The sequence below is a fragment of the Chinchilla lanigera genome, unplaced genomic scaffold, assembly GCF_000276665.1.
Source record: "Chinchilla lanigera isolate Chin_1 unplaced genomic scaffold, ChiLan1.0 scaffold00012, whole genome shotgun sequence".
NCBI lineage: Eukaryota > Metazoa > Chordata > Mammalia > Rodentia > Chinchillidae > Chinchilla > Chinchilla lanigera.
Genome location: NW_004955413.1, coordinates 28,679,739 through 28,704,255, shown reverse-complemented (window position 1 = coordinate 28,704,255; position 24,517 = coordinate 28,679,739). Strand labels below are relative to the sequence as shown.

Below are 24,517 nucleotides of genomic sequence, written 5' to 3'. Positions count from 1 at the left end.
TGCATTTGTTCTTTAGAAAAGCGTCTGTTCCATTCATTTGCCCACTGATCGTTGGACTATTTGATTTTGAGATCTTTGCATGTTTAGACATTAATTCTCTGTCAGAAGAAGAGCTGACAAACACTCCCCCATTCCCTAGGCTGTCTCCTCACTCCACTCTTTGTTGCCCTTACTGCGCAGAAAGATCCCTTTTAATTTGCTGTGGTCCCATTTTGCTGATGGTTGCTGTTATTTCCTGTGTTGTGAGAGTCCTACTCAGGAAGTCTTTGCCTGTGCCTCTGGCTTCAAGTGTTTCCAGTACAGCTTCTTCTGTAGTTGCAAAGTTGCAGCCTCAGACCTCGCCCTTGGGTCCACTTTGAATTGATATTGGTACAGAGTGAAAGACAGGGATCTAATTTCAGTCTTCTGTGCTTAGGTGGCCAGGTTTCCCAGCACCCAGGGTTAAAGCCTTTCTTTTTTCCAACAAACGTCTTTGGCTCCTCCGTCCAAAATCAGCTGGCTGTAGCTCCATGGGTTTGTCTGTGTCCTCTGTTGCATCGGTCTATATGGTGATTTTTGCACGAGTATCACATTGCTTGTTGTTTCTGTCTTTGTAATATAATTTGAAATTGGGCATGGAGACCCGTCCAGCCTTGCTCTTTTTACTTAGACTTTCTTTGGCTATTCTGGATCTTTTGTGTTTTCATGTGAATTTTAGAATTGTTTTTTTTCTAGTTCTGTGAAGAATGTCCTTGGAATTTCGGTGGGAATTGTGTTAAATCTGTAGATCACTTTTGCTAGTATGGCCATTTTGACAATACCAATTCTACCTTCTAGTGTCTTCTTCAATTTCTTCCGTGTTGTAAAATTTTTACTGTGTGGGTCTTTTACTTCCTTGGTTAAGTTGATCCCTAGGGTATTTTGTTTGTTTGTTTTAAGCTATTGTACATGGAATTGTTTTTCTGATGTATGTATGTGTGTATTTGTTTTTTTGAGGCAGGGTCTTGCTCTGTAGTTCAGCCTGGCCTCAGACTCACTATCTAGCAGAGGGACACTTTTTTTTTTTTTTTTTAATTTTATTTTACAGAGAACAGTAAAAAAAAGAGCAATAGCAAAATACCAACATCACAGACATAAACCAAACAAAGCAAGACCATTAAAAATGATACAAGGTTTCAAAACAAAATGATAGGAATTAGCAGTGGTTGTTATATTACATATTGTTATCTTCAACAAAGTTGCTCATATTACCAGATGTAAGAACGAGGGATTGATCAAACCATTAAAGAGAGTAAAAAAATAATAATTTTTAAAAACATTAGAGATGATACAGGGTTTCACTAGACAAGATGGTAGGAGTTCACCAATGGTTGTTATATTGCATATTGTTGTCTTCAAATCAATTGTTTAGATTACCAGCTATAAGCATGCAAAATTGGTTAAAATATAAAAAAATTTAAGCATTAACTGTTCCTTTCAATAAACCACCACCCAGGCTCACTTTAAACCAACTGTGCAAGCTGCTGGTTTTAATGATGATTTTGGATAGAAATAATTTTATAAGAAAAAAGATCACGCTCTTTAAAAAAAAAAACATTTAATTTAAATGTGCTTGGCTTTCCTGGAAAAGCAAACACCATGATCATAATGAACCCTCTTGGGTTTTCCCAGGCGCCAGGCAGAGTCTTGTGGGTCTTCTGCAGCTCTGGGATTTGAGCACTGTTGTCATCTCTGTGGGGAAACTGAGGCACGAAACAGTTAGAGGACTTGCCCTGGAGCTTGGGAGCCAGTTTAGCAAGCCCACTCTGTGTTGCTGTAGTCTTCTCATTCTTAACCCCACAGCCCTGTCCTCAGGTGAGAGCAAACACATTTCTGGACTTTTGATGAATATTTCTCTCTCATCAGACATGTTAGGTCCTCAAAGGGACGTGAGGAGAGATTAAGAAAGCCACCCAGGTCCGGTGAAGCGAGGCTGTTCCAAAGGTCCCCATTCCAGACAGCAGAGTCGGCCCTGCGTGGAGCTCAGAGCTGCCCACTCCTGCCTGCCCCTGCCTGCCTCTCCTCGAAGGTTTTACTGTGTGTGGTTTGTTCTCCGGGTTTATGGTCTTTATAATCTATCCTTTGCTATACCCCCCCACCCCGTTGTTTTGCCTTTATTTTATATTTACACAAATTTCATGGTCATCACTATAGTGCAATGCTTACTGCAGTTTATCTCTCTCAGAGTTCTTTATTTTGATTTATTTTTTGGTTGGCTAGATTTCACTGTCAGGTAATCTCCCTAAGAAAGGCTCGCAGGTGCTGTATTCCCTTTGTTTTTTCCTTACGCGACTATGTGACTTTTGCTTTGGCACCTGAACAACTTGACTGGGTAGATTTCTCTACCCCACTTCCCTTTTCGTCAGAGTGTAAATGTTTCTTCCGCTGTCCTTGGGCACTGGATGTGGCTGCAAAGAGCCTGGGGTCTTTTTTCCCTGGCAGTTTTCCTGCTTGGATGCCTGAGGTATTTTTCTGTCTTACTCCTTGAAATTAAAAAAAGCCAAACTTAGGGGCTGGGGATTTAGCTCAGGGGCAAAAGCGCCTGCCTGCAAGCGCAAGGTCGTGAGTTCAGTTCCCGGTACCGGAGAAAAACAAAAAAAAAAAAAAAAAAAAAAAACCAACAAAAAACAAAAAAACAAAAAAAGCCAAACTAAGCCACATCCTGATGGAGCTGCCTCAAATACAGCGTGTTCTCCAGATGTACAGATTCAGATCTTCCTGCACTGCAGAGAGATTTCCAGAGTCCTAACCCTAAAATCACCTCCCCGGTTCCCCTCTTTCCTTCCTCTCCTCCCCGTTCAGCCTCTCCTTCCTTCGGGGTAGGTGGTATCCCAGCTACCCTTGCTTTGCCTCCTCTTTGTCTGTCCTTAATAGCTGTCATCTGCTCTCAAATTGCTTTAATCCCTTTGTCTTATTTTTCTGCCTTCGATATTCTTTCAAGCCATTTCTTTAATATTTAAATTCCATCTTTATCTCTTATTCTTGCTGTTTATACTTTTATTAGTTCCTGTAATGATGTTATTTTTATTTTTTATCTTCCTAGCTCTGAAATATCCCCTCTCATCTCTTTCACTGTTTTGTAATTTTCAAGACTTTATTTTAATGAATTCATATTTTTATTTAGTTCATTTTTATGCCACCACTTTTGCAGGGGATTTTGTTTTATATTTCCTTATAGCATGCATTCTTTGTTTCATGCTTGATGGTTTGTTGCCTTCCTCCCTCCTTCCTTCTCTTCTTTTTCCTTCCTTCCTTCTTTCCTTCATTTGTTCCTTCCTCCCTCCCTCCCTTCCTTCCTTCTTCCTCTGTTGTAAGTTTCCATAGTTGTAAAACCATTTATTCTCATCCTGTTTGAGCTCAGGAGGAGATCCATCTGCATTATGGGTATAGCTGTACTGTCATTTTCACAGCTGTAGTTTTCTACTGTCTTAGTCGCACAAGCGCTTTATCCTCCTGTGGGTGGACATTCGGATTGCTTCTCGTTTTGCGCTGATCCAAGCAATGCCACCCTAAGAGCTTATGTAGGTGCCTCTAGGAGTTACGTGTACTAGGCTGTAGAGAACAAGGCTTTCTTCTCTAATTGGCAACATCAGATTGTTTTCTGTTAGCAGTTTCCACTCCCACCAAAAGCACATGAGAGCTGCTGTTGTCCCAGATGCTTACTAACACTTGACACGGTTAGACTTTCACACTCTGGCTGGTCCAGTACGTATGGCGTCTCAGCTATGATTTCATCCTTCATTTCCCTGTTTACCAGTGCAGTGAATGGCTTCTTAGAAATTGCAACCCTTGTTTAGAACATCTTTGATGAAAATATATCCACTTCTAACACGCTTGTGAGTGCTTCCCACCTGCCCAAACTGTGCTCCTTCTGATGAGCAGTAAACCAAACCAGCGAATGGCTGTACCTAGAGAGCTCACATGGCCTCACATCAAGGGGGGCAATGCGAACAGAACACACATTCCTGATCACAACCTGTGGAGTGTTACGGCAGAAAAGGACAGGGTGTTGTGGGAGAGAATAATCACAGAGGTCTCACCTAGGTGGGAACGCTGATGAGGACAGATGCATGAACGTGGCAGTGGGTGGACCCTTTGGGTCGTCCTCCAGTAGCACACGGTGCACCGTAGATCACCTAAGAGAATCATGCAGATGCTAGTTCTTATGGGAAAAATCCAAGACACTGGTAAATGAAGAAAGCATCTGTCAAAGCTGAAAGTGTGGCTTGATTTCATTTTTGTGAAAATTACCTATGTTATCATGATCACGCCGGGAGCTTTCGGAACACTGTATGAAACTGTGCTCGGTGAGACTTCCAGGTATCTTTATTTCCTCCTTATACTCTGCTGAGTTGCTTGCATTTTTCTTAAACAGATGCTCTGACTTTCTATGTAAACAATAACAAAGACAATTCTTAAAAGGTTACACACCTCATCAAGAATTTCTTTCTATTTCATGGCCTGCTCTTTTCCCAAAAGCTATTGCTCATGTCAGAAACACGCTACTGAAAAAAAGCTTACTGGGGACCAAATGTCATTAAGAGATAAGAAATGAGCTTCCTGGATCCCATAAATACACAGAGACCCTGTTCCACACCCGGCTCTTGCTTCTCCCTGTGAGAGTCCTCCCTCCAGCAGCGAGTCTGAAACAATCGCCCTCCCCGCAAAGGAAATGAGAAGACTGAGCTGCATTTGGAGTTAATTTTGTACAATTTTCTAAGAAGCATAGACCTTTCTAAGAACTTTAAGTTTATAAATGTTTTTAAGGATTTTCCTTTTAGTCTCTAGTATTCCTGTGCATATTAAGGATATTTTACTGAACCCGCCTCTGTATCCCTTCAGTTGATGGGGACTCTTACATGTATATGTCCATCTTCCAACAGATTTTTAAGAAAGTCTTATGCACCTGCCAAGTGGTTATTTTGTTTGTTTTCTTATCAAAGTTAGCAGGAAAAAGTGAATTCAGGTGAAGTGAGATGGTGGAAAATATTGGAGAATATTGTTATCACTCAATAATAAACAGCAGGAAAGCCTTTAGAGAAAAAGCCAATCTTCACAATATTTTTATGAGCCCATAAAAATCAGTGGTTAACCTACTTCACTGCAGTGTAGGAGTCTCCAAAACAAAGTTCAATCACCCAGGTTTTTTGCAAAAAAAAAAAAAAAAAAAATTTAAGAAAGGATTATTTAAGAAATGTCCAAAATGTACTTTATATTTCTGATATTAATTACTTTCCTTACCATGAAATCAATTGCTATTTTAAATAAAATGTTAGCAGCTTGTGTATTTGATTGGCCTGACTTAATCAGGGGCGGCTTCACAGTAGGGAATGGCTCGAAGTATATTAAGAAAGATGTATCAAACTGGCAGATCCACCGAGTATTTGCAGCGCTGAAATTTGAGGTGGATCTATTGTGTGTGCTGTTTTTTCCCCCGAAGCTTGTCTACCTTGTCAACTGAGAAACAGAGCCTGAGGATGCTGTTTAGTAGCGAACTCATCAATTAAACATTTGAAGTTCAGTGCATGCCATGGTAACCTTTTGATCAGTTTTGGGAGAGGAAAATGTGCAGAGGTTTTGGTTAAAAATAAATAAATAAAGTGATCGAAAAACCCCATCGAGTTGATTTTTATGAATGCAGCACTCTAATTTTAATTCATTGCAGTTTTCAAAGTCTGTTGATAAGATTGAAAAAGCCCTCAGTGCCGGCGACCCCTCCAGAGGTGGCTACGTCTCCTTGAATTATCTCAAGATTGTCCTTGACACCTTTGTCTACCGGCTACCAAGGAGAATTTTCCTCCAGTTAATGAAAAGGTAAGAGTCCCATTGTTTCTTTGACATCTTTTTCCCCAGACGTCAGTCGTGAGGATAAGGAAGAGCTTCATTTATTTTTTATTAGTGTTTTAGGTTTTTATTATTGAAAATTTCAAACATATAGGAAAGTAAAGAGAATAAAAGAAGGAATCTGCTCGTGCGCCCTCTCCCCAGCTCCAACCATCCTCCTATCCTGCCGGCACTTCATCGACCCCGCACGGCTTGAACCAAACATCAGACACCACGGTTTCTATCCTTCTCTTGGAAAGATGCAAGCTCTTTTTAAAACCAAGGCGATAATATTATTTCCACATCGCACCACATTATCAATACTACTAATACATATCCAGCCAGGACTCACCTATACCTGCCTGTGTCATGTTCTCTTCTATAACCTATCTGAATCAGAGCCACATCAAATCGGAACACCACCATGGGTCCCTTGGCCTGATTCCTTTCTAACCTAGAGTGTTCTGATCAGTTTTAATTTGGAAGTAATCTGGACTGTGGTCATGTAAGTTTCTCGCAGTCTGGCTTTCGTGACTGCAACCCACAGGGACAGTTCACGTTTCCCTGCCTCCATGCCTGGTCCCTGCCCTGAATGGATAGACACACAGACCCATGTCTGTATTTCTGCCCATTTGTTTTGGGCAAGAATTCCCTGCGGTTAGTGCTCACCAGGTATGGACTGACTGTCTGTCTCTTTGTAACGCTTACAGCCGTGGTTGATCGCACATAGATCCATTAATTCACGAGAGATTGTAAAGTAGTGATGGTCCGTGTCTGTCATGTCTTCTTCAGGCCCTGGTTGGAACCCTTCTGCGATGCAGACTTTCTTTCCCCACTGTTAGTGTAGGAAAGGCAGGAGAGGCTTGATTCTGTCGCCTCGTTTACTGCTCTTCAAAATTATCAGTTGGTTCCCTGGCATTCTCCACGCGTGGGCAATGGGTGGTTTTCCCTGACTTTCCTTGTGAATAACGGTTGTGAATGTATGGCTGTAAACATATTTGATGTGTTTCAGTTCCTTACAGTTTCGTTCTTCCTGACAGTTGTTGTCTCTCGGCAGTGGGGCCTTTTCACGGTGGCTCCCGGGTCTATCGATGTGACCTTAACAGTCTTGGGTCACGTTCTTGATTTCCAGAATGACAGAGACGCTCCAGGTTCATCTTGCACATCTTTTCCCTGAGACCTGGAATCACCCTTTTCTCCAGGCGTCGCTGGTTCCTTTCAGTTGGAAGCAGGTCTCTATAGGCCAAACTCTGAGCGAGGATTACACTCATCTGTTTTTAATTCCTGGTAAGACCGAGAACCTTTTCCCAGGGCAAGCAGGGTAGAAGCCCGTGGCAGATTGCCCAGTATAACTTGGTGTCTGCCCAAAAAGAGAGGCCAGAGAGAAGGGGAAGGAAACAGCACAAAGCTGAAGTGTGGACCATTCCTGGGAGCTTCTGCCTCTTTGACAGCACTCTGCATATCCAGAGAGAATTCTAGAGTGAGAAGCAAAGTTTGGGCCTGGGAATCAACCTTTCCACATCTCAGGAAACAGCCTTATGGTCCCGCCTAAATTGTCAAGTTACTTTCTTCGGTAGCTAAACATTATATAGTGATTTCTTATTTCACTTCCAAAGTTACATGCATAATAATTTTATAGTAATAACAAAAATCAGAAGAAAAGATTGTCCTCCACTTTATCTAACAACTTTTATTATACCTCATTCTCTTCTGTTTTATATCCATATGTGATTTTTACATATTTGTAATCAGAGCTTGACATTTTTCCACCATTGGCTTCATAGTCTGTAAAATGATCATTTCAGTGGATACGTAAAATGTCATTCAGCTAGCATTTACCGAGTGCCTTTTTCTGCCGGACATTGTGGTAGGTGCTAAAAATGCAGAAATAAACAACAATAACAGCGTGGCTTAGTGGGGTGGCAAATAGAGTGGGTATAGGCTGAGTGTATCTGGGTGACCAGGGATGTGAGGACTGCTGAGTCCTGTTTCTTCGCTCACCCAGAATTCAGTGGAACAGGGCACAGGAGACTAGCAGAACAGATGCTGACTGCCAGCATTACCAACCACAGGTTGAGCATCGGTGATTCAAAGACCCAAATTCTCAAGTGCTCCAAAATCTCAGCTTTTTGGTGTTGACATGACTGCTCAAGTATTTTGGATATTATTTTGTGATACTCCTGCCTTGTCAGCCTCCCCGTAACTGGGATTATGGCTGTGTACCACTGTTCCTAGCTGGCACTGGAATTTTGATAGAGAAGGCATTGAACATGTAGATTGTTTTGGTAGTATGGATATTTCAACACTATAATTCTCCAGTCCATGAACATGGGATGTCTTCCCATTTATTGGATCTTCTTATGGTTTCTTTCTTTCTTTTTCTATCTTCCTTCCTTCCTTCCTTCCTTCCTTCCTTCCTTCCTTTCTTCCTTCTTTTTTTACTTTCTTTCTCTCTGTTTTTTGAGACAGGATCTTACTAGATGGTTAACTTTTTTGACTTTAAAAAAAATTTATTTTTAGAGATAAAAGAACCAAAACATATTAACAAACACACAGGCATAAAGGACACAACATAAAAACAATACAGTATTTCAGACACGGTGAAAAGAAATTAACAATGGTTGTTGTATTACATACTGTTATCTTCATTTTAGTTACTCAGATAAACAAATACAGACATGCAAGAATGATCAAACAACTAAATATCAACTGTTCCTTTCAAGAAAGCAATAGAAATTAATAGTGCAGTTATCCCAGCCATCTTGTATATATATTGCTAGGTAGTTTAGACTGGCCTGAAACTCACAGCAACCCTCCTGGTTCAGCCTCCTCAGTGTTGGGATTACAGGTATGTGCCTCCCTAGTAACTGGGATTATGGCTGTGTACCACTTCAGATTTTCTCACTAATGTTTTACAGATTTTCTCACTAATGTTTTACAGTTTTCATCTCCTTGATTAAATTAGTCTTAAGTATTTTATCTTATTATCTTTGGTAGGTATTGTAAATGGGGTTATTCTGCTGACTTCTTTTTTTGGGGGGTGGGGGATTCATCAATGTATAGAAATGCTACTGATTTTTTTGTGTTGATTTTTTATCCTGTAACTTTCCTACATTCATTTATTAGTTTTAACAGGTTTTGTGTGTGTAATCTTTAGGATTTTCTATATGTAAGATCCTATTATCAGCACATGGTGGCAACTTCACCTCTTCTTTTCCTGCCTGGGTGTTTATTTCTTTCTCTTGTCTGGTTGTTCCGGCAAGGCTGTCCAATACTAAGTTGAATAGAAGTAGCGAGAGTGGGCATTCTTTCTTATTATAGATCTTACAGGAAAGGGATTTAACTTTCTGTGGAAGTTAGATGTGGCTTATCATATATAGTCTTTACTGTGTTTAGGACCACTCCTTCCATACCTAATTTGTTGAGTGTTTTTTCTTTTTAATTGATGGTGGGAAACTGAGTTTTATTAATTGTTTTTTTCTGCATCTAGTAAAATGGTCATATAGTTTTTGTTCTTTGTTCGGTTAGTATGATGTATCCCATTTATTGATTTGCATAGATTGAACCATCCTTGCACCACTGGGGATAAACTTCACTGGATCATGGTGAATGATCCTTCCAGTGTGCTGTTGAACTTAGCTTGCTGGTATTTTGTTGAGTATTTTAGCAGCTATGTTCAACAAGGATACTGCTTTGTAGTTTTCTTGTTATGTCTTTGTCTGGCCTTGGTATTGGCTAATTCTGGCTTTGTATGAAGAGTTTGAAAGTATTCCCCACTCCTCAAATTCTTGGAAGGGTTTGTGAAGGATCAGTACTAATTTTAAAAATGTTTTTGTAGGAAAATTGATCCACCTTGAGACCACGATGCTAAGTGAAGTAAATCAGACAAAGAAGGTTAAGTATTAGTAGTTTCTCTTACATGAGAAACCCAAAGTATAAATAGTTTAAAGGAAAAATAGTAAAAGATGATAGGAAACAGAGGTGGACTCTGTGAAGAGGAGAAGGGGTTCAGGGAGGGGGGTAGATGGAAAGATGGGGAGGGAAAGAGGTAGTAAAAAGGGTGAAGATGTATGATGTAAATGCACCAGTTCCCCAGGATAAATGTAATAGTATGCATAGTAAATATATACTAATAAAAAAGAAGCAACGCTGAAAAATTTGCCTAAGGCATCTTGTCTCAAATTAATCTCTAAATCTTTGCCATAAACTTTCTATGTTGATTCAAAGTCAAGTACAAAGGGAAAATACAGCAAAATTTCTTTTCAAGTAGGATTTGGCAAAGACATCATCAGGCCCTGGAGATTTTGTTGAGGAGAGACTTTTGTTATTAATTCAATTTGTTACTAATTTACTCTTGGTCCCCTTGTTTTTTCTCTTTCTTAATGACTCAGTTATGGTACGTTGCAGGTGTCAAGGAATGTATCCATTTCTTCCAGGTCATCCAGTTTTTTGGGCATATAATTGTATTTCTGCAATATCAGTTGTAATATATCTTCTTTCATTTCTGATTTTATTTCTTAACATGTCTCTTCTTCCATTTCTGATTTTTTAAAACTTTGAGCCTCTCATTTTTTCTCAGTCTAGCTAAGGGATGTCTATTTTGTTTATCTTTTTTAAAAAAATCAACTCTTCATTTCATTGATCTTTTAAAATTGTTTCTCTCATCTGTTTCGCTTACTTCTTGGTCTTGGTTAGTTTTTTCCTTCTGCTGCACTGGGCTTGGTTTGTTCTTTTTCTCTTTCTTTGAGGCATAAGATCAAATTATTTACCTGAGCTCTTTCTTGTTTTTTGGTGTTGCCATTTGTTGCTATAATCTCTTAGAAATGTTCTGGTTGCATCTCATACATTTTGATATGTGTATTTACATTTTCATTTATCTCAAGATATTTTTCAAAATATTTTTTTATTTCCTTTATTGACTCATTGGTTGTTCTGGGCATTAAATTTAGTTTCCATGCTCTTGTGCATTTTCTGAGCTTTTTCCTGCTATTTGGGTGGGCAAGCTGGACAGGGTTGCAGGAAGGTGTCCCACAGGTTCTGTGGGACCACCAGCTGGGATGGAGGATCCATGCTTTGGTCAGGAGAAAGACGCAGGTGAGATCTGCTCCCCGCCCGTGCAGGGCCCGAACTGGGCTTTGAGGTCGGGTGGAGAACTCTGGCAAATTTAGCCCCTGTCCTTGTCAGCGTGTGCTGGGGGGCGGGCAGGGCTTGGCAGAGGGCTCTGTGGTCACACCAGGTACTGCTGAACTGCTGGGCTGGCGCAGCAAGCCCTGCTCCAGGCTGAAGTTCTCTGCTGTGGTCGTTTCCATCCCTGGGAGGAGCCCTAGGGCTGAGATCCAAGGCCTGTCTGGGAGGCTGGCCAAGTAGGATTTTCCTTCCCCGCATGGGAGTGGCCCGCTTGGCTACGTGGTACCTCTAATGGTATCAACACAGAGTCCAGCGAGCTACCACCAAGTCCGTACACAGCTCACTGTGCGCCGTTGCCCCTCGCGCTGTGTCTCCCTGACCTGGACACTTTGCCACGTCGGCTCCCTGCGTTCCCTTTGAGGTGAGAAACGGAAGCATTTTGCGGTGCGAGGGGAGCTGCACTTCTGCCTCCAGTTCCATTTTGTCGTCATAGAAACTGGCCCTGAGGTGTCCTTGGTGTGACAGGGGGTGATAGAGTCAGGGTGACACCACTTCTTCTACCCCTTCTGTGTTCATTACACCCCACGCAGCTGACTCGGGCTTATTGTCAACCTGGGGCTTTTCCCCAAGGAGAAATGACAGGGAGAGCTGCTGGTGGACCTTTCTGTGGGGGTCGTGAGGCCTTTGACTTCCTGTCTGCCACCGAGCTGATGTCACCTGTCACTTTTGCAAATCTTTGTAAGCACTGCCAACGCGTGCTTTCAGAAGGGCAGCAGTTTGTGTGGGCATTCATATTGCGTGACTGTCCTAGTTTCATGTTCTTCTCAGCACCGAATAGTAACATTGTTCTCAAACATTAATAATTTAAGAGGTAGTGAGTAGTGCCTGGTTTTGTTTTAATTTATATTCCTGGAAGTAATGTGGAGGTTATTTTCTGTTTTGTTGTAATTTATATTCCTGGGAGTAATACGGAGGTTGGACATTTCTCTGTACCCATATACCGATTATGTCTCCCCTGGTGTGAATTTTCTTCATGTCCTAATTGGCTAATGGTCCAAACTGATGGTTTTTAAAGTAAATTTCATCATCCTTATGCTTAATTTTTTTATAATTAGATAATTATTAAAAGGCAACCCCGTCGCAAGAGGCGAGGCAGCTATTTTCTCAGTCTGCTGTTTCTCTCTCATTAACGTGAAACCCCATTATTTTGAAGTTTGCATTTTAATATAATCAAATACATTAATCTTGCTTTTTAAAAATGTCTTCTGTTGTTTGAAATCTATTAATTCATCATTGTTACCCAGGCTTGATTAAAACCTCTATTCTATTCTGCTTGTTTTTCTTATTCTTCAAGACAAAACACTCTAATCCATTGCAATATGAATTGGGTGTCCAAATTTTTTTAAAAAACTTTTTTTCCAAATAATCTATTTTCCTTCCACTCTTTATTAAATAATCCTTTCTTTCCCTATTGCTTTTTAATGTCTGCTTTGCCATATCTTAAATTCTTATTCCTAATCTGGTTCAAATTGTGTTTCTTATTTTATTCTATCAGGCTAGATTTCTATTGTACATGGACACATATATAAGGTTCTATCTACAGTGGGCCATCCATTGTATAAAAAAATTTTCTAATTTTCTATGCTAGTTTTAGAGATTACATTGGGCTCTCTGTCCCCCCACAGGCATTTATTTTTAACTTACTTTTAAAATTCAGAAGATGATTGTTAAGAACCTAGGACTAGTTACCTCATCTCCTGCGATGGGGATGCAGCTGGGCTCTGCCTGAAGCTCCTGGTCCAGGAAACCTGAGTTAGCGAGTGCCTCGCAGTAGGGGGCACTGTGGGCTGCCCGCCCCCTGGGCTGTACGGTATCCCTCTCCCCCTGACCTCCCAACCCCAAGGACAAAGCAGGAGTGTGGAAACACCCAGTATCGCTGGACACAGCACCGTTAGTCCCTCTCTACTTTTGCCTCAGCCATCACCGAAACAGTGCGTGACTCGTCTTCTAAATGTAGGCTCAGTGCTTTTACCAACTTACTAGGACGAGGCCGTGTTTATACGGGGTTATGTGGGGCAGATTTTGCAGGCCTTTTAGTGATGCAGGAGATCACTGAACAAGCCTGTACACAAATATCACAGCAGCTCAGTTCACAATCATCCCGATCTGGAAACAACCCGGATGCAGCTCAGCAGGTGAAGAGACGAAACAAACTAACCTGGCCACAGAAGGGAGGAGTTTTGAGGGAGAGAAGCGGGATGCAGCGTGGACAAAGCGGGAGACGCTGTGCTCAGCGAAAGAAGCCAGTCTCCAAAGCTGCGACTGGGAGGTGCCGTTTGTGTGATATTGTGGGAAAGGCCGAACGATAAAGGTGGAAGAAATCGGGATCCATAGGGTCAGAGACACGGGCGGGCGTCTCCAGTGGGGCAGAGGGCGGTTTTGTGGGATGGTGGGACTGCTGTGCGACCCAAGTGTGGGAATCCATGGGAATTTAAACTGGTCAAAGCTCATAAAACTGAAAAGAAAAAGTCAAAAGTACTTCACTATAGAGTAAAATATAAGGTTTCAGTCACCTGTGTGTTCTGTTTTCTAAGGCAAACGATACAGGGAAGAATACAGAAGGAGGTAAAATAAAATCTCAAATCTCTGTCTAAAAAACTATTCGAGAAATGATTCTTTCTATCCAACTTCTGAATATATACTGCATACAAAAATCTCCAGAAAAAAACATCTCCCAGGCTGGGGATATTCCTCAGCGGCACAATGCCGGCTTGGAAAGCACAGGGTCCTGAGTTCAGTTCCCGGTACAAAAACAATCCAAAATCTCCAAATACATGTCTTTTGAGTTTGTTATTTTCTTCAAATACTCAGTATCTGGATTTTAAACTAAAAACCCTAAGAGCCTGGTTAACGAGGCATAAAATCTTGATCTAAATAATATTTTAGAGACTTTAAGAGCTATTTTCCATAGAGGTGTACAGTGCTTTAATGAAACGATGGACTTTAATTGAACAGCTAACCTGATCTTTATTACTAACTTTCTGTGTGTCGCAACGCTGCCTCGCCTTTTGTATCAAACAGGTCTGTTAAAGATAAGCCAGTGTTTAAGCAGAGGGACGCGTGTAAGGAGGAGTTGAGAGGGTGGGACCAGCGGCACAACTCGTGCAGTCACCTGGGATGGCTCCTTGTCCGCCTGCCACGCGGGCGGGTCAGAGATCTCACCTGCGGGGAACGTGCCGCTCACGCCGGGAGCAGCCTGGCAGAAGCTACACAAACAGAACAAACAAGCCCCGCGGCCCAGATGCGTGAGGTGGAGAAGCGACACGCTGGGAGATGATTTCAGCTATTGCTAAGTCCCTCCTAATTCCCGAGTCTCGGATCTCTTCTGTTCATCTGAGCTCGTGGAAAGCCGAGATGGAGAAGATCTGTGCTCAGGGTGGGCGTGGCTCCAGAGGGAGGCACAGGAGGCCTGGGGGCGATGGCGCCCTGCAGTGTCCTGACGGTGGGCTCTTACTCTGGACACGCATCGCTCGGGGTCCGGGCTGATGGAGAAGTGTGAGTTTCTTCAGGCAGCCAAGGAAGGCCGGATGAGGAGGTCGGCTCAGGCGGTGGCTTCTCCAGCTGGGAGAGCGGAAGCCATTGTCAGGTCTCGGCTAGAAGGGGCTGGACAGGAGGCCGTTACTGACAGTGAGCAGGGGCTGTGGCTGGAGAGGGTTGCCTGCAGGAAGCGAGAGGTCTCAGTGGAAGAAGGTGGCCGTGGCCAGCCAGTAGCCTGGAAGGGAGGGAGCTGGGGGAGTGATGAACTCACCTCTCTCACCTCAGGCCTCGCAATCCCCAACCCGCTGGTGCCTTCTGCTGCCTAAACCCAGCTGGAAGCCACAGCCTGGGCACCCACTGAAGCAGCCCGGCAGGGCACGACGCAGAGCACAGAGGGCACCGCGTGAGCCTGGGTGGCCAGGTGGAGGATCTGCATTGCGGCCTCCAGGCTGAGCCTTGGCTTCCTTTGAGGGACAAAAAACCCACGCCTCTCAGGGGTGGGGACCCTGCTGGCCGCCGGGGTATTGGTGGGAGAGGCCGGGCCAGTTTGTCACCACCCAGAATCTAAAATGTGAGCTCAACTCCAGGCTTCTTCCAGAGGCTGAAGGAGAACAGCAGTGGTGTGTTGCAGAGCTGCAGATGTTCTCCTTAGTGTGACAGGTTGGGAGATCTAAGTCGATGATGATAGTGTCCCCCTCCTTTCTCTGCCAGCGTCTTTGCTGGGGAGCGCGGTTCCCTGGCTAGGTGGCCAGCCCTCCTTTCTTATGGGTCTTAGTCCCCTGTACTGGGACACCACGCTAGATCCAGACAGGCCGTGCACCCTGGAGACCGGCACCCCTGCCCCGCACGTGCACGCATTCTCTCGGCAAGTCTGTCATGGCGGCTACACCGGAGTGGCCAAGTGTGCTACCAAGCCAGTGCCCCGTGTGCCGTCTGGGGTGGGGACACTGAGTCCCACGCACGGGGTCCCCCCCACACCTTCACCAGTAGCACGCTGTATCTGATGCCATGGCGACGGAGGTGGCGTTCTGCAAGTCCCCAAGGACGGCGGTGGCAGAAGCATCTCAGGCAGGCAAGGCAGCTGGGACGTGTGTATCTCTGTCGTCGGTAAGCCAGGTGCCTGCAGAGTCCACCCAGGGCAAGAGGCCGGACTGAGGGCTCCGCCTTGGCCCCTGCCATTGGCAGGACGGGCACTCAGCAGGGCGATGCCAGCTCAGCTTTAGGGTTGAGAAGTCTGTATTTCTGAACCGACGCGCTGCCCCCGTTCCTACCACCGGGGTCCCGTGGTGTGAAGGAGCTGGGGAAGCACCGAGTTCCCTGCGGGACGACCGACTGACCTCGTGGAACACGTCACTTTGTCCTCTGTACTTGCCTTCCGGCGGCACTGAAGGATGACACACATGTCCTTACAGCCAAGCGTAGCTTCTAAGGGCCAGCAGATTCCTCTTTCCTGGACCTCTTTTGTCACCAGCCTTTGACTGTCGTTCTCTCTGGATCCTGGATCAGCCAGCCAGCCCGTCAGTTTCTGCCCTGGAGTCAAAGTGTAGGTCCAGACCCTGTCCTTCGGGGCCCCGGGAAGGACTGTGAGCGCAGGAAGTACTGCTGCTGGCCCATGGCACTACCCTCTGCGGGCGGGCCGTGCTTTCTCCGAACCAGGATAAAAGCACCGCTGTGCTTTCATTTCCACTTGGCATTCATTGCTTCCTGCCGCGCAGCTGCGCTCACTGTCAGGTTCTGGGAAGAAAACCGTTTCCTCTGGTTACAAGCTGAAGTGCTGTGGTAATGCTCAGAGCAGGTTCCAAAAGCAAAGGAACTGGGAGAGCTTGGCGTAAGGAGGCTTCATGTCTGTAGGACGTCATGAGTGTCCACGGGGGAGCAGGGGGCATTTCCCAGCTCTGTCACAGCACAGCGCTGTCCCAGCTGGGCCACCTCCTAGGCCCAGGGCCCTGAATCCTGGTGTCACGGCACACTGGTACGGAGTCTGCAATGTGACGAGAAAGATCGCCTCGTTACTTACCCATAGTATAGTTTAAACACGCGAGGGAAATGTCCCGTGGTGACAGCTGACATAAGGACACCCCTTTGATGGTGGCAGTGTGCACCCGCAGAGACTGCGCCAGGCTAGTGGGATGAAGAGGTCCTGGTGGGGTGGAGGAGAGTCCCCTATCCCCTCCTGCAGACCCTTGGGGATGCAGGGTTCGTGAGGCTTGGGGAGGGGGGTGCCACACGCACAGGACACACTCACTCCCACCAGCACACAGTCTCTCGAGAGCCAGGTAAGCACTGAAATTGTGCTGCATGCTTTGGTGGAGATGGGCCGGAGAGGCAGAGACGAACAGGAGCCCCCAGGCACCCGGCGGGCACGGAGCTGAGGGCTGCTGGGTCACATCCTCCTCCACTTCCTTCTCCTCCTCCTTCTCCTCCTCCTCCTCCTCCTCCTCCTCCTCCTCCTCCTTGCTGTGCAGTCGCCCTGTGGCTCCTGGGGCGGGAAAGGCATCCCAAGGCCCTGCAAGGAGGAGGCGGCTTGCACACTTGAAGGTGGGAGGGAGAACAGGTCAGGTGGCAGAGATCAAGAGTTTAATGTTGGACACTTTACCCTTGGGATGCCTGTTAGAACACCCAGTGCCGGTGAGGAGCGGGCGCTGTGCATACCGAGAGGTCCAGGCCAGACTGGGACGTGGGCGCCCACCGCCTCCAGGTCAGGAGAGATTGTGCTAGAAGCTGGAAGAGCGGACGCAGTTGCCCGGGAAGAGGGTGCGGACGGAGAAGCGAGGCAGACGAGCAGCAGTAGAAGCTTCAGGCCCAGCCGGACAGGGAAGAGCAGAGAATGGGGTCCTCCCCTCCCGCACTTTCCGTCTCCTCCTCTTGCCATTTCGGCTGGTTGTAGTTCTGCCTTTCCTCCCACCCAGTCTCCCACGCTGCATGTGAGCTGTCGCTGGTCCCTGTGACCCACTGGTGAGTGTCTGCCCTTGTGACTCCTCGATGTCAGCCATCTGTTTCACGGAAGAGGCTTCGGGAGCAGTGTGACACAGTCATATGCTCCCTCTCCCTCGCCGCCCGGCTGCGCAGGATGGGGAAGACGGGTCGGAGGGTGGGGAAGACGGGTCGGAGGGTGTGGCTTCCACCCTCAGCATCCAGGGACGGTGAGAGCACCCACTGCGGCACTGTGAAGGGTTAAAAAAAATTAGTTTATCTTTGTGACTTTGGTTACTAATGGTTATTCGTGGGATTTCTAGTAAAATGGTGTTCCTTTTAAAGAAAACTGTGTTTATCCGTGTTGATTATGAAAGCCATGCATGCTCAAAATGGAAAACAGGGGAAAGCACAAAGAAAAAAATGAACTACCCATAATTGTAACAGCCAGAGACAGCTACTATTAATATTTTGCAATATTTCCTTTCAGGATTTCTTTTGTGTATGAATGTACACACATTTGCATACATACCTCACATAGTTGAGACCATATGAGGTATAAATTATGTTCCGTTTTTTCTCACAGAATATATTAGGAACATTTTTCATGTTGTTAAAAAAAAAAACTTAAATTAATTTTTAATGACTGCCCTGTGTTTTGGCAACCCTCGAGTCAAAGGGTTTGAACATCTTTAAGGTTTACACTATGTTTTGCTAAAACGCACCTCAGGTAGGTGCTAATTTATTCTTAGGAGGGAGGTTCCCAGGAGTGTTCTGTGCCAGCTTCTAACATGGCTGAGGTTAAAATCCTTGCAGATCTGATGGGTGGAAGGAGGTTCCTCTTGTTATTTTGACCTGCATGTTCTTGACTGCCACTGAGGTCGTGTGCTTTTCTTGTTTGATACTTTCGTGTATTGCCTCGGTGAGCAATTTCTGTTCATGTCCTTGTCCATTTTCTATGCTTTTAATTTTTCTTTACCCTAAAGCTTTCTTGAAGTACAAATGAGTTATCTAAGATCCCAGTCATTCTTAAGTGTGCATATTATAATGAGTTCTGGCAATGGTATGCATTTGTGTGACGGAGACGATGTAGAACACTCTATCACCATAAACTCACTCTCATCCTGTCCCTCAGCCCTCACCTCCAGCAGCCGCTAATCCACTGCCTGTCCCTGTACTGTAGTTCTGCCTTTGCCAGGAGTTCTTGCAAAGGGAGCCACATGGTAGGTAGCATTTTGCGTTTGACTACTTCCCCTACATTCTTTTAACCATGTTGTCTAATATCTGAATGTTCCACTAATTTCTCCTACTGACTGGTATTCCACAGTGTGGATCTGCTACAGTTGGTTTATCTGCTCATCAGCTGATGGACATTTGGGTTGTGTTTTGATTTGGAGCCGTTAAGGAAGATGCTGCTATGAACATTCACATAGAAGCCTTTGTGTGGGTGTATGTTTTCGTTTCTCATGGGTAAATGTCTAGTAATAAAGTCACCAGATTGTACAGTGAGTGTATATTTAAACTCATGACACTATCAGGCTGTTTTTCCAAAGTGACTGTGCCATTTTGCAGTGCCACGAGCAATATGTAGGAATTCCAGCAGTTCCATTCTCACCAACACTTCCTAATTTTAGCTGTTCCGGGTGTGTGCAGAGTTACCTCATTCGGTTTCAAATTTGCATTTTCCCAATGACTCACGGTGTTGATCTTCCTTTCATGCGATCACTGGCCATTCTTATGTCTTCTTTGTTAGGTATCTGTACAAATCTTGTTTTCATTTTACTGAGTTGTTTTCTTGCTATTGATTTGTAAGCATCTACTTAGTCTGGATTTGAGCACTTTATCAGAAACATATTTTCCAAATATCCCCCAGTGCAGTTTGCTTTTTCATTTTCTTAACTGTCTTTTGAAATGCAAAACATTTTTTAAACTTTGATGAAGTGCATTTAAAAATTTTTGAGGGTAGTTTTTTGGGTGGTTCATTTTCAGAAAATTTTGCCTAGCTCAAGTTACAAGAAATTTACCTTATATTTTTTGCTAGAAGCTTAATGATTTTAGCTTTTCTATGTAGCCCATTTTTAAAAATTTGTGTATATGGTGTGAGCTAAGGGTCAAGTTCATTCTCCTTCTAAACAGACCATTGTTCCAGCACCATTTGCTGAAAAGCCTATCTTTGCCAGGCATGGTGGTACATGCCTGTAATCCCAGCACTTGGGAGGCTGAGGCAGGAAGATCTTGAGTTTGAGACCAGCCTGGGCTACAAAGTGAGCTCAAGGCCAGCTTGAACTGCATAGTGAGACCCTGTCTCAGAAACACACACACACACACACCAAAAAAAGCCTATTCTTTCTTTGATTAATTTCTTGTACCTTTGTTGAAAGTTAGTTAACCATTTAAGTGTGAGTATATTTTGGGGCTCTCTAGTCTCTTCTATTATTAATTTATAGGTCTGTTCAATACCACATGCTCTTGACTATTCTAAACAGTTGTGTTGAAATTAGCGAGTGTAAATCCTTTGCCCTATTCTTCTCTTTCCAAACTGACTATTCTAGGTTTTTTACTTTTCTATACATTCATTTTGGAACCAGTTTGTCAACTGTTTAAAAACTATTGGTGTGATTTTAATTATGAATACATTGGGGTGGGTAGCCATTATACCTACTGCCAACTTATTATTATGTTTTCAGCTCTGTAAATGTGGTAAGTCTGCACTTATTTAGGTCTTTAATTTCTTTAAACAAGGTTTTGTTTACAATGCTCAGATTTTGGACTTATTTTCTACAACTTAGTCTTAAGTTTTCTGAGGCAACTGCATGTGTAGTTTTTAAAAATGGCATTTTCAACTATTTATGGCTAATACAAATGGTTTTTGCATCTTGACTTTGAATACCATGACCTTACTAAATTCACCTGTTTTTTGTTCTAACATTTTGATTGTAGATTCCCTAGTGTTCTTAAAGTACACAGTTGTGTGGCCTGCAAATGAAACACCTTGGTGGCCCATCCCCCTTTCCTTTCTTTTTCTCGCCTTATCCTGCCAGCATGGACAGCCTTACCGTGTGTGCCTGGCCTGACCAGGCCATTCCATGCAGTGTGGACGGAAGCAGCAAAGCCAGGCCTTCCTCCCTGTTTCTGGTCTTCTGTAGAAAGCGCTCCATCTCACACCAAGTGTTTTTGTATGTGCTGTTTATTCCTTCAAAGAATTTCCTTTCTATTCCTTGTTTGCTGAAAGTTTTTGTCATGTAAGCTGAATTTCATAGATTCTCACAATTTCATTTTCTCCGTTATACTCTCACTAAGGGATGATTGGATTGATTTCAAATGTTACACCAAGCTTTCATCCTTGATTAAACCTCACCTGGTGGTAACAGCAGAATTGTTACATATTGCTTAATTTTATTTGCTAAATATTGTTAAGAAATCTTTTGGTATCTTTTTTCATGCGTGATATTTGCCTAATATCCTTTCTTATAAGGTCTGTGTCTGGGTGGGGGGTCAGAGTAACACTGGCCCCAGAAGATACCTTGAGAGGTGTTTCCTCCCTCAGCTCTGCTTTCTGACTGTTCATCTTTTCTTCCTTTGGTGGCGCTGAGGGTTGAGCCCAGAGCTTCACTCACCCCACCAGGCACTCTGTGCTCCACCGCTGAACTTCCCACTCAGTTATGTTCCTTATGCGTTCGGTGGAATTCACCTAGGAAGCCATTTGGTCCTAAACTTTTCATTTGGGAAATGATTTAAATCACAAGTTAAAATTTTGAAAAGTCTAATGTGGAACTACCACATTTTTCTCTTTCTTCTTGGGTCATTTTCAGTGATTTTATGTTTTTCAACAAATACCACATCATCTTGTCAGGTATATGCGAGGGCATGACACTATTCATAACACGTCCCCACCATTCTTTTTAAAAAATAACCTTTTGACTTTAGAGCAGGTTTGGCCTTGCAGATGCCTGTGACGCCAGTACGAGGGCTGCAGGGTACTCTGCCTCTGCTGTTAAGGCGTGCTGTTAGTGTTCCCCACTTTTCAAAATTAGTGAGCTAATATTAATACATTATGTTAATTAAAGCGTGCTATTAATATATTATGTTAATTCTGCTTTGTTCCTGTTTCCTCAGCTTTTCTGTAAGAACCTTTTCTATCCTGGGATATTATCTTTCTGTTTCATATTATAAATGCATCTTTCTTATCCAGTCCATTTGGATAATCCCTGCTTTTTGTTGAAATATTTTGTTCATTAATATTTAAAGTAGTTATTGATATGTTTGGTTTCAGTTGCCCCCTTTTTTTGCTTTGTCCCATTTTTTGTTTTGTTTTGTTGTTTCTTTAGTAGACATAAAGAAATAAGAAAAAAGCCTTTTGTAGGTTTTTTTTTAGATACTTACTGTCTTGGTTACTTTTCTCTCATTGCTGAGACAAAATACCTGACACCCACAAGTAAGGAAGGAAAGGTTTATTTAGCTCAGTCTGTGGAGGTTTCAGTCAATACTTGGCTGGCTTCAAGGCAGGGTGGCACGTGGCAACAGATCATAGCCATGGAAAACAGCAAAAGCAGCAAGAGCAAAAGGGAGGAGCAGCAGAGAGCAAGCCTCTTTCCTTCCCTCACATTGTATGCAGGCTACATGCTCCAGGGTGGGTGTAGTGCTCACACCCATAATCCTAGCATTGGATCATGAGTCGATCAAAAACTCTAGAAGCCCCATGACTGCATGAGACTTTAGGAGGACATCCACACACAAACCATAATGCTTGCCATGTGCGACACACTCTTCTTTCTTTCTGAGGAGCTAAGGTCCAAATGCACTGTTGTTTCCCTAGCTGTACTGAGCCATTGACATGGTGATGATGGATTCCCCTGGTTTTCTTTGTATTTTGCCATGTCTTTATTTCTCCTTCCTTGTTGAAGGATGTTTTCTTAGGTGGAAAGTTCTTGGGTAACATTTCTTTCCTGCTGCACTTCCAATGTTGTCCACATCTTTTGGCTTCCGTCATTTGGAGTGAGAACTGCCGCTGTCATTTTCCTCTTGTTGCTTTCAGGAACTGCCCTTTGAATCTGACTTACCACTTGGTGACTATGACGGGCCTAGGCCATGTGCATCCTGCGTGTGTTTGTTGTGCCTCTGAAGTCTGTAAATATACCCCTCAAATCGAGTTTGGAGAATGTTTGGCCTTTCTTTAAATACTTCTTTCTGCACCAGCTCCTTTCTTCCCCTTGTGTCCTTCTGCGACTGTATTTACATGTATGTTGGCTTATCTGGCATTAGTAACATATTTCTGAGGACCCACTTTATAAGTACAGACAAGCGCGCGAGCACGCCGTGCTCTTCTGCGGTGAGTGGTTCCTCTGGGTCTGTGCTTCGGTCCACCCGCCCCTTCCTCTATGCTTTCCATTCTTTTGACTCCACCCAGTGAATTTTTCATTTCAGATAAAATATTCTCCTGTTCTAGCAATTTGTTTAGCTCTTACATCTGTTTCCCTGCTGAGATTTTCTAGCTTTTGACTTATTGCAGGCACACATTCTTTCATTGAGGGTGGTTATTATCATTGCTTTAAAAATATTTGTTGATTTCCTTTCCTCCTTTGTACATATCCATTTTCCTGGTTGCTTGTATTTGGAATGTATTCTGGAAATTGGAATGGTAAATTGAGGGGAATGTAAGTTTGGTTACTTTTTCTCAATGAATACTATTTTTTTTTGTCTTTTTGAGACAGGGTCTCATTATGCAGTTCAGGCTGGCCTTGAGCTTACTTTGTAGCCCAGGCTGGTCTCGAACTCACAATGATCCTCCTGCCTCAGCTTCCTGAGTGCTGGGATTACAGGCGTGGGCCTCCATGCCTGACGCATGAATGCTATTTCTTTGGTTTCAGTAGGCAAGTATTTTGGTGGGACTCAAACTGCATGCACTTTCTCTTGTGTGGCAGCTCAGATCTTAGCTCAGATCTTCTGTGTTTAGCTCTTTGGGGTATTTTCTGAGCCTGTGAGGTTCAGGGGCCAGGCAGAAATGTGGTGAGACAGAATTTTTTTTAGATTGAGACATAATATTTGTACATCTTTATAGAATGTGTTATTCAATACGTGTGTATAATGTGTAATAACCAAATCAGGGTAATAAACAGCTCCATCTCCTCAACCATTTATCATTTGCATATGCTGAGAATTTCATATTCTACTTTTGTGGCCATCTTGAACTACCTCATAGATTGCTTGACCAATAGTTATTACCCCAGGGTGCGAAGAAGAACCAGAAGTGACCGCTGCCTGCTGTGTGTTTGGTGTCCCTCTCCTCCCCTTCTGCTCCCTAGTGCCCACTGTTCTGTTCTGTTCTTCTGCAAGGTGGACAGCTGAATGACATCAGTGGCATTGATGCATCTGGGGTGAGCAACATCTGGGGGTCCCTTTTTTGGCTCTTTCTCTTCCAGGATTTTCTTTTTCCCTCTAGTAACCATGATTTTCCAGCAGCTGGTTTTTCTGGGTGTTCCATAGCTGGGACTCCTGGAGCCCCCAGGCGTGGGAGCTTCCCGTAGGCTGGAGGAGCGGAAATGTAGCCTGCACCTGCTGTCCTGTCAGTGTGGCATCCCCACCAGACATGGCTGGCCTCTGTCACCTGTGCTCTGGGTCACACGTGCCCTGTGCTCACTGTGGTCATCTGCGGGAGGTTGGTCCAAGAGGATCTCATGCTACATCACTGGGGAAAGTCAAGTTTTAGTATTTTCACATACTTTGTAAAATAAGCACTTTGTTTTAAGGATATTGACAGTTCGCCGTACATGTTTGTGATACATAATGCCATCAGGCTGTTTGGTTTTAAAGTTTTAGTGTTTAGTACTACAGAAATTTTGTATTTTGATGTAATTCAATGGTAAGTTGGAGATTTAAAAAATTTTAGTTAAAATTTCATTCTTATTCAAGTACCCAGCAGGCATCTCCCTAGATTTTTCTTCTAGTTTTTGTTCCTTGTAATTATAGTTTTAAATTTAACTTTTTAATCCATTTGAAATTTACTTTAATATATGCCACCAAGATTTCACTTAAGCTTTTTTTCCCAAAGAGCAAGGCAATTTCCTAAGCACAATGTAATGAAGCTGATTCTATTTTTAAG

The 24,517-nt window shown here is 43.7% G+C and overlaps 1 protein-coding gene across 1 annotated transcript in view; it reads left to right on the top strand.

The window, feature by feature from the left end:
* Positions 1–24,517, top strand: part of Efcab6 (EF-hand calcium binding domain 6) — a 214,376-nt gene that overhangs the window by 79,200 nt on the left and 110,659 nt on the right. Inside the window, exon 11 of the mRNA XM_005379444.2 lies at positions 5,684–5,832. Within this exon, the coding sequence (XP_005379501.1) occupies positions 5,684–5,832 (149 nt within the window). The remainder of the gene's footprint in view (positions 1–5,683; positions 5,833–24,517) is intronic.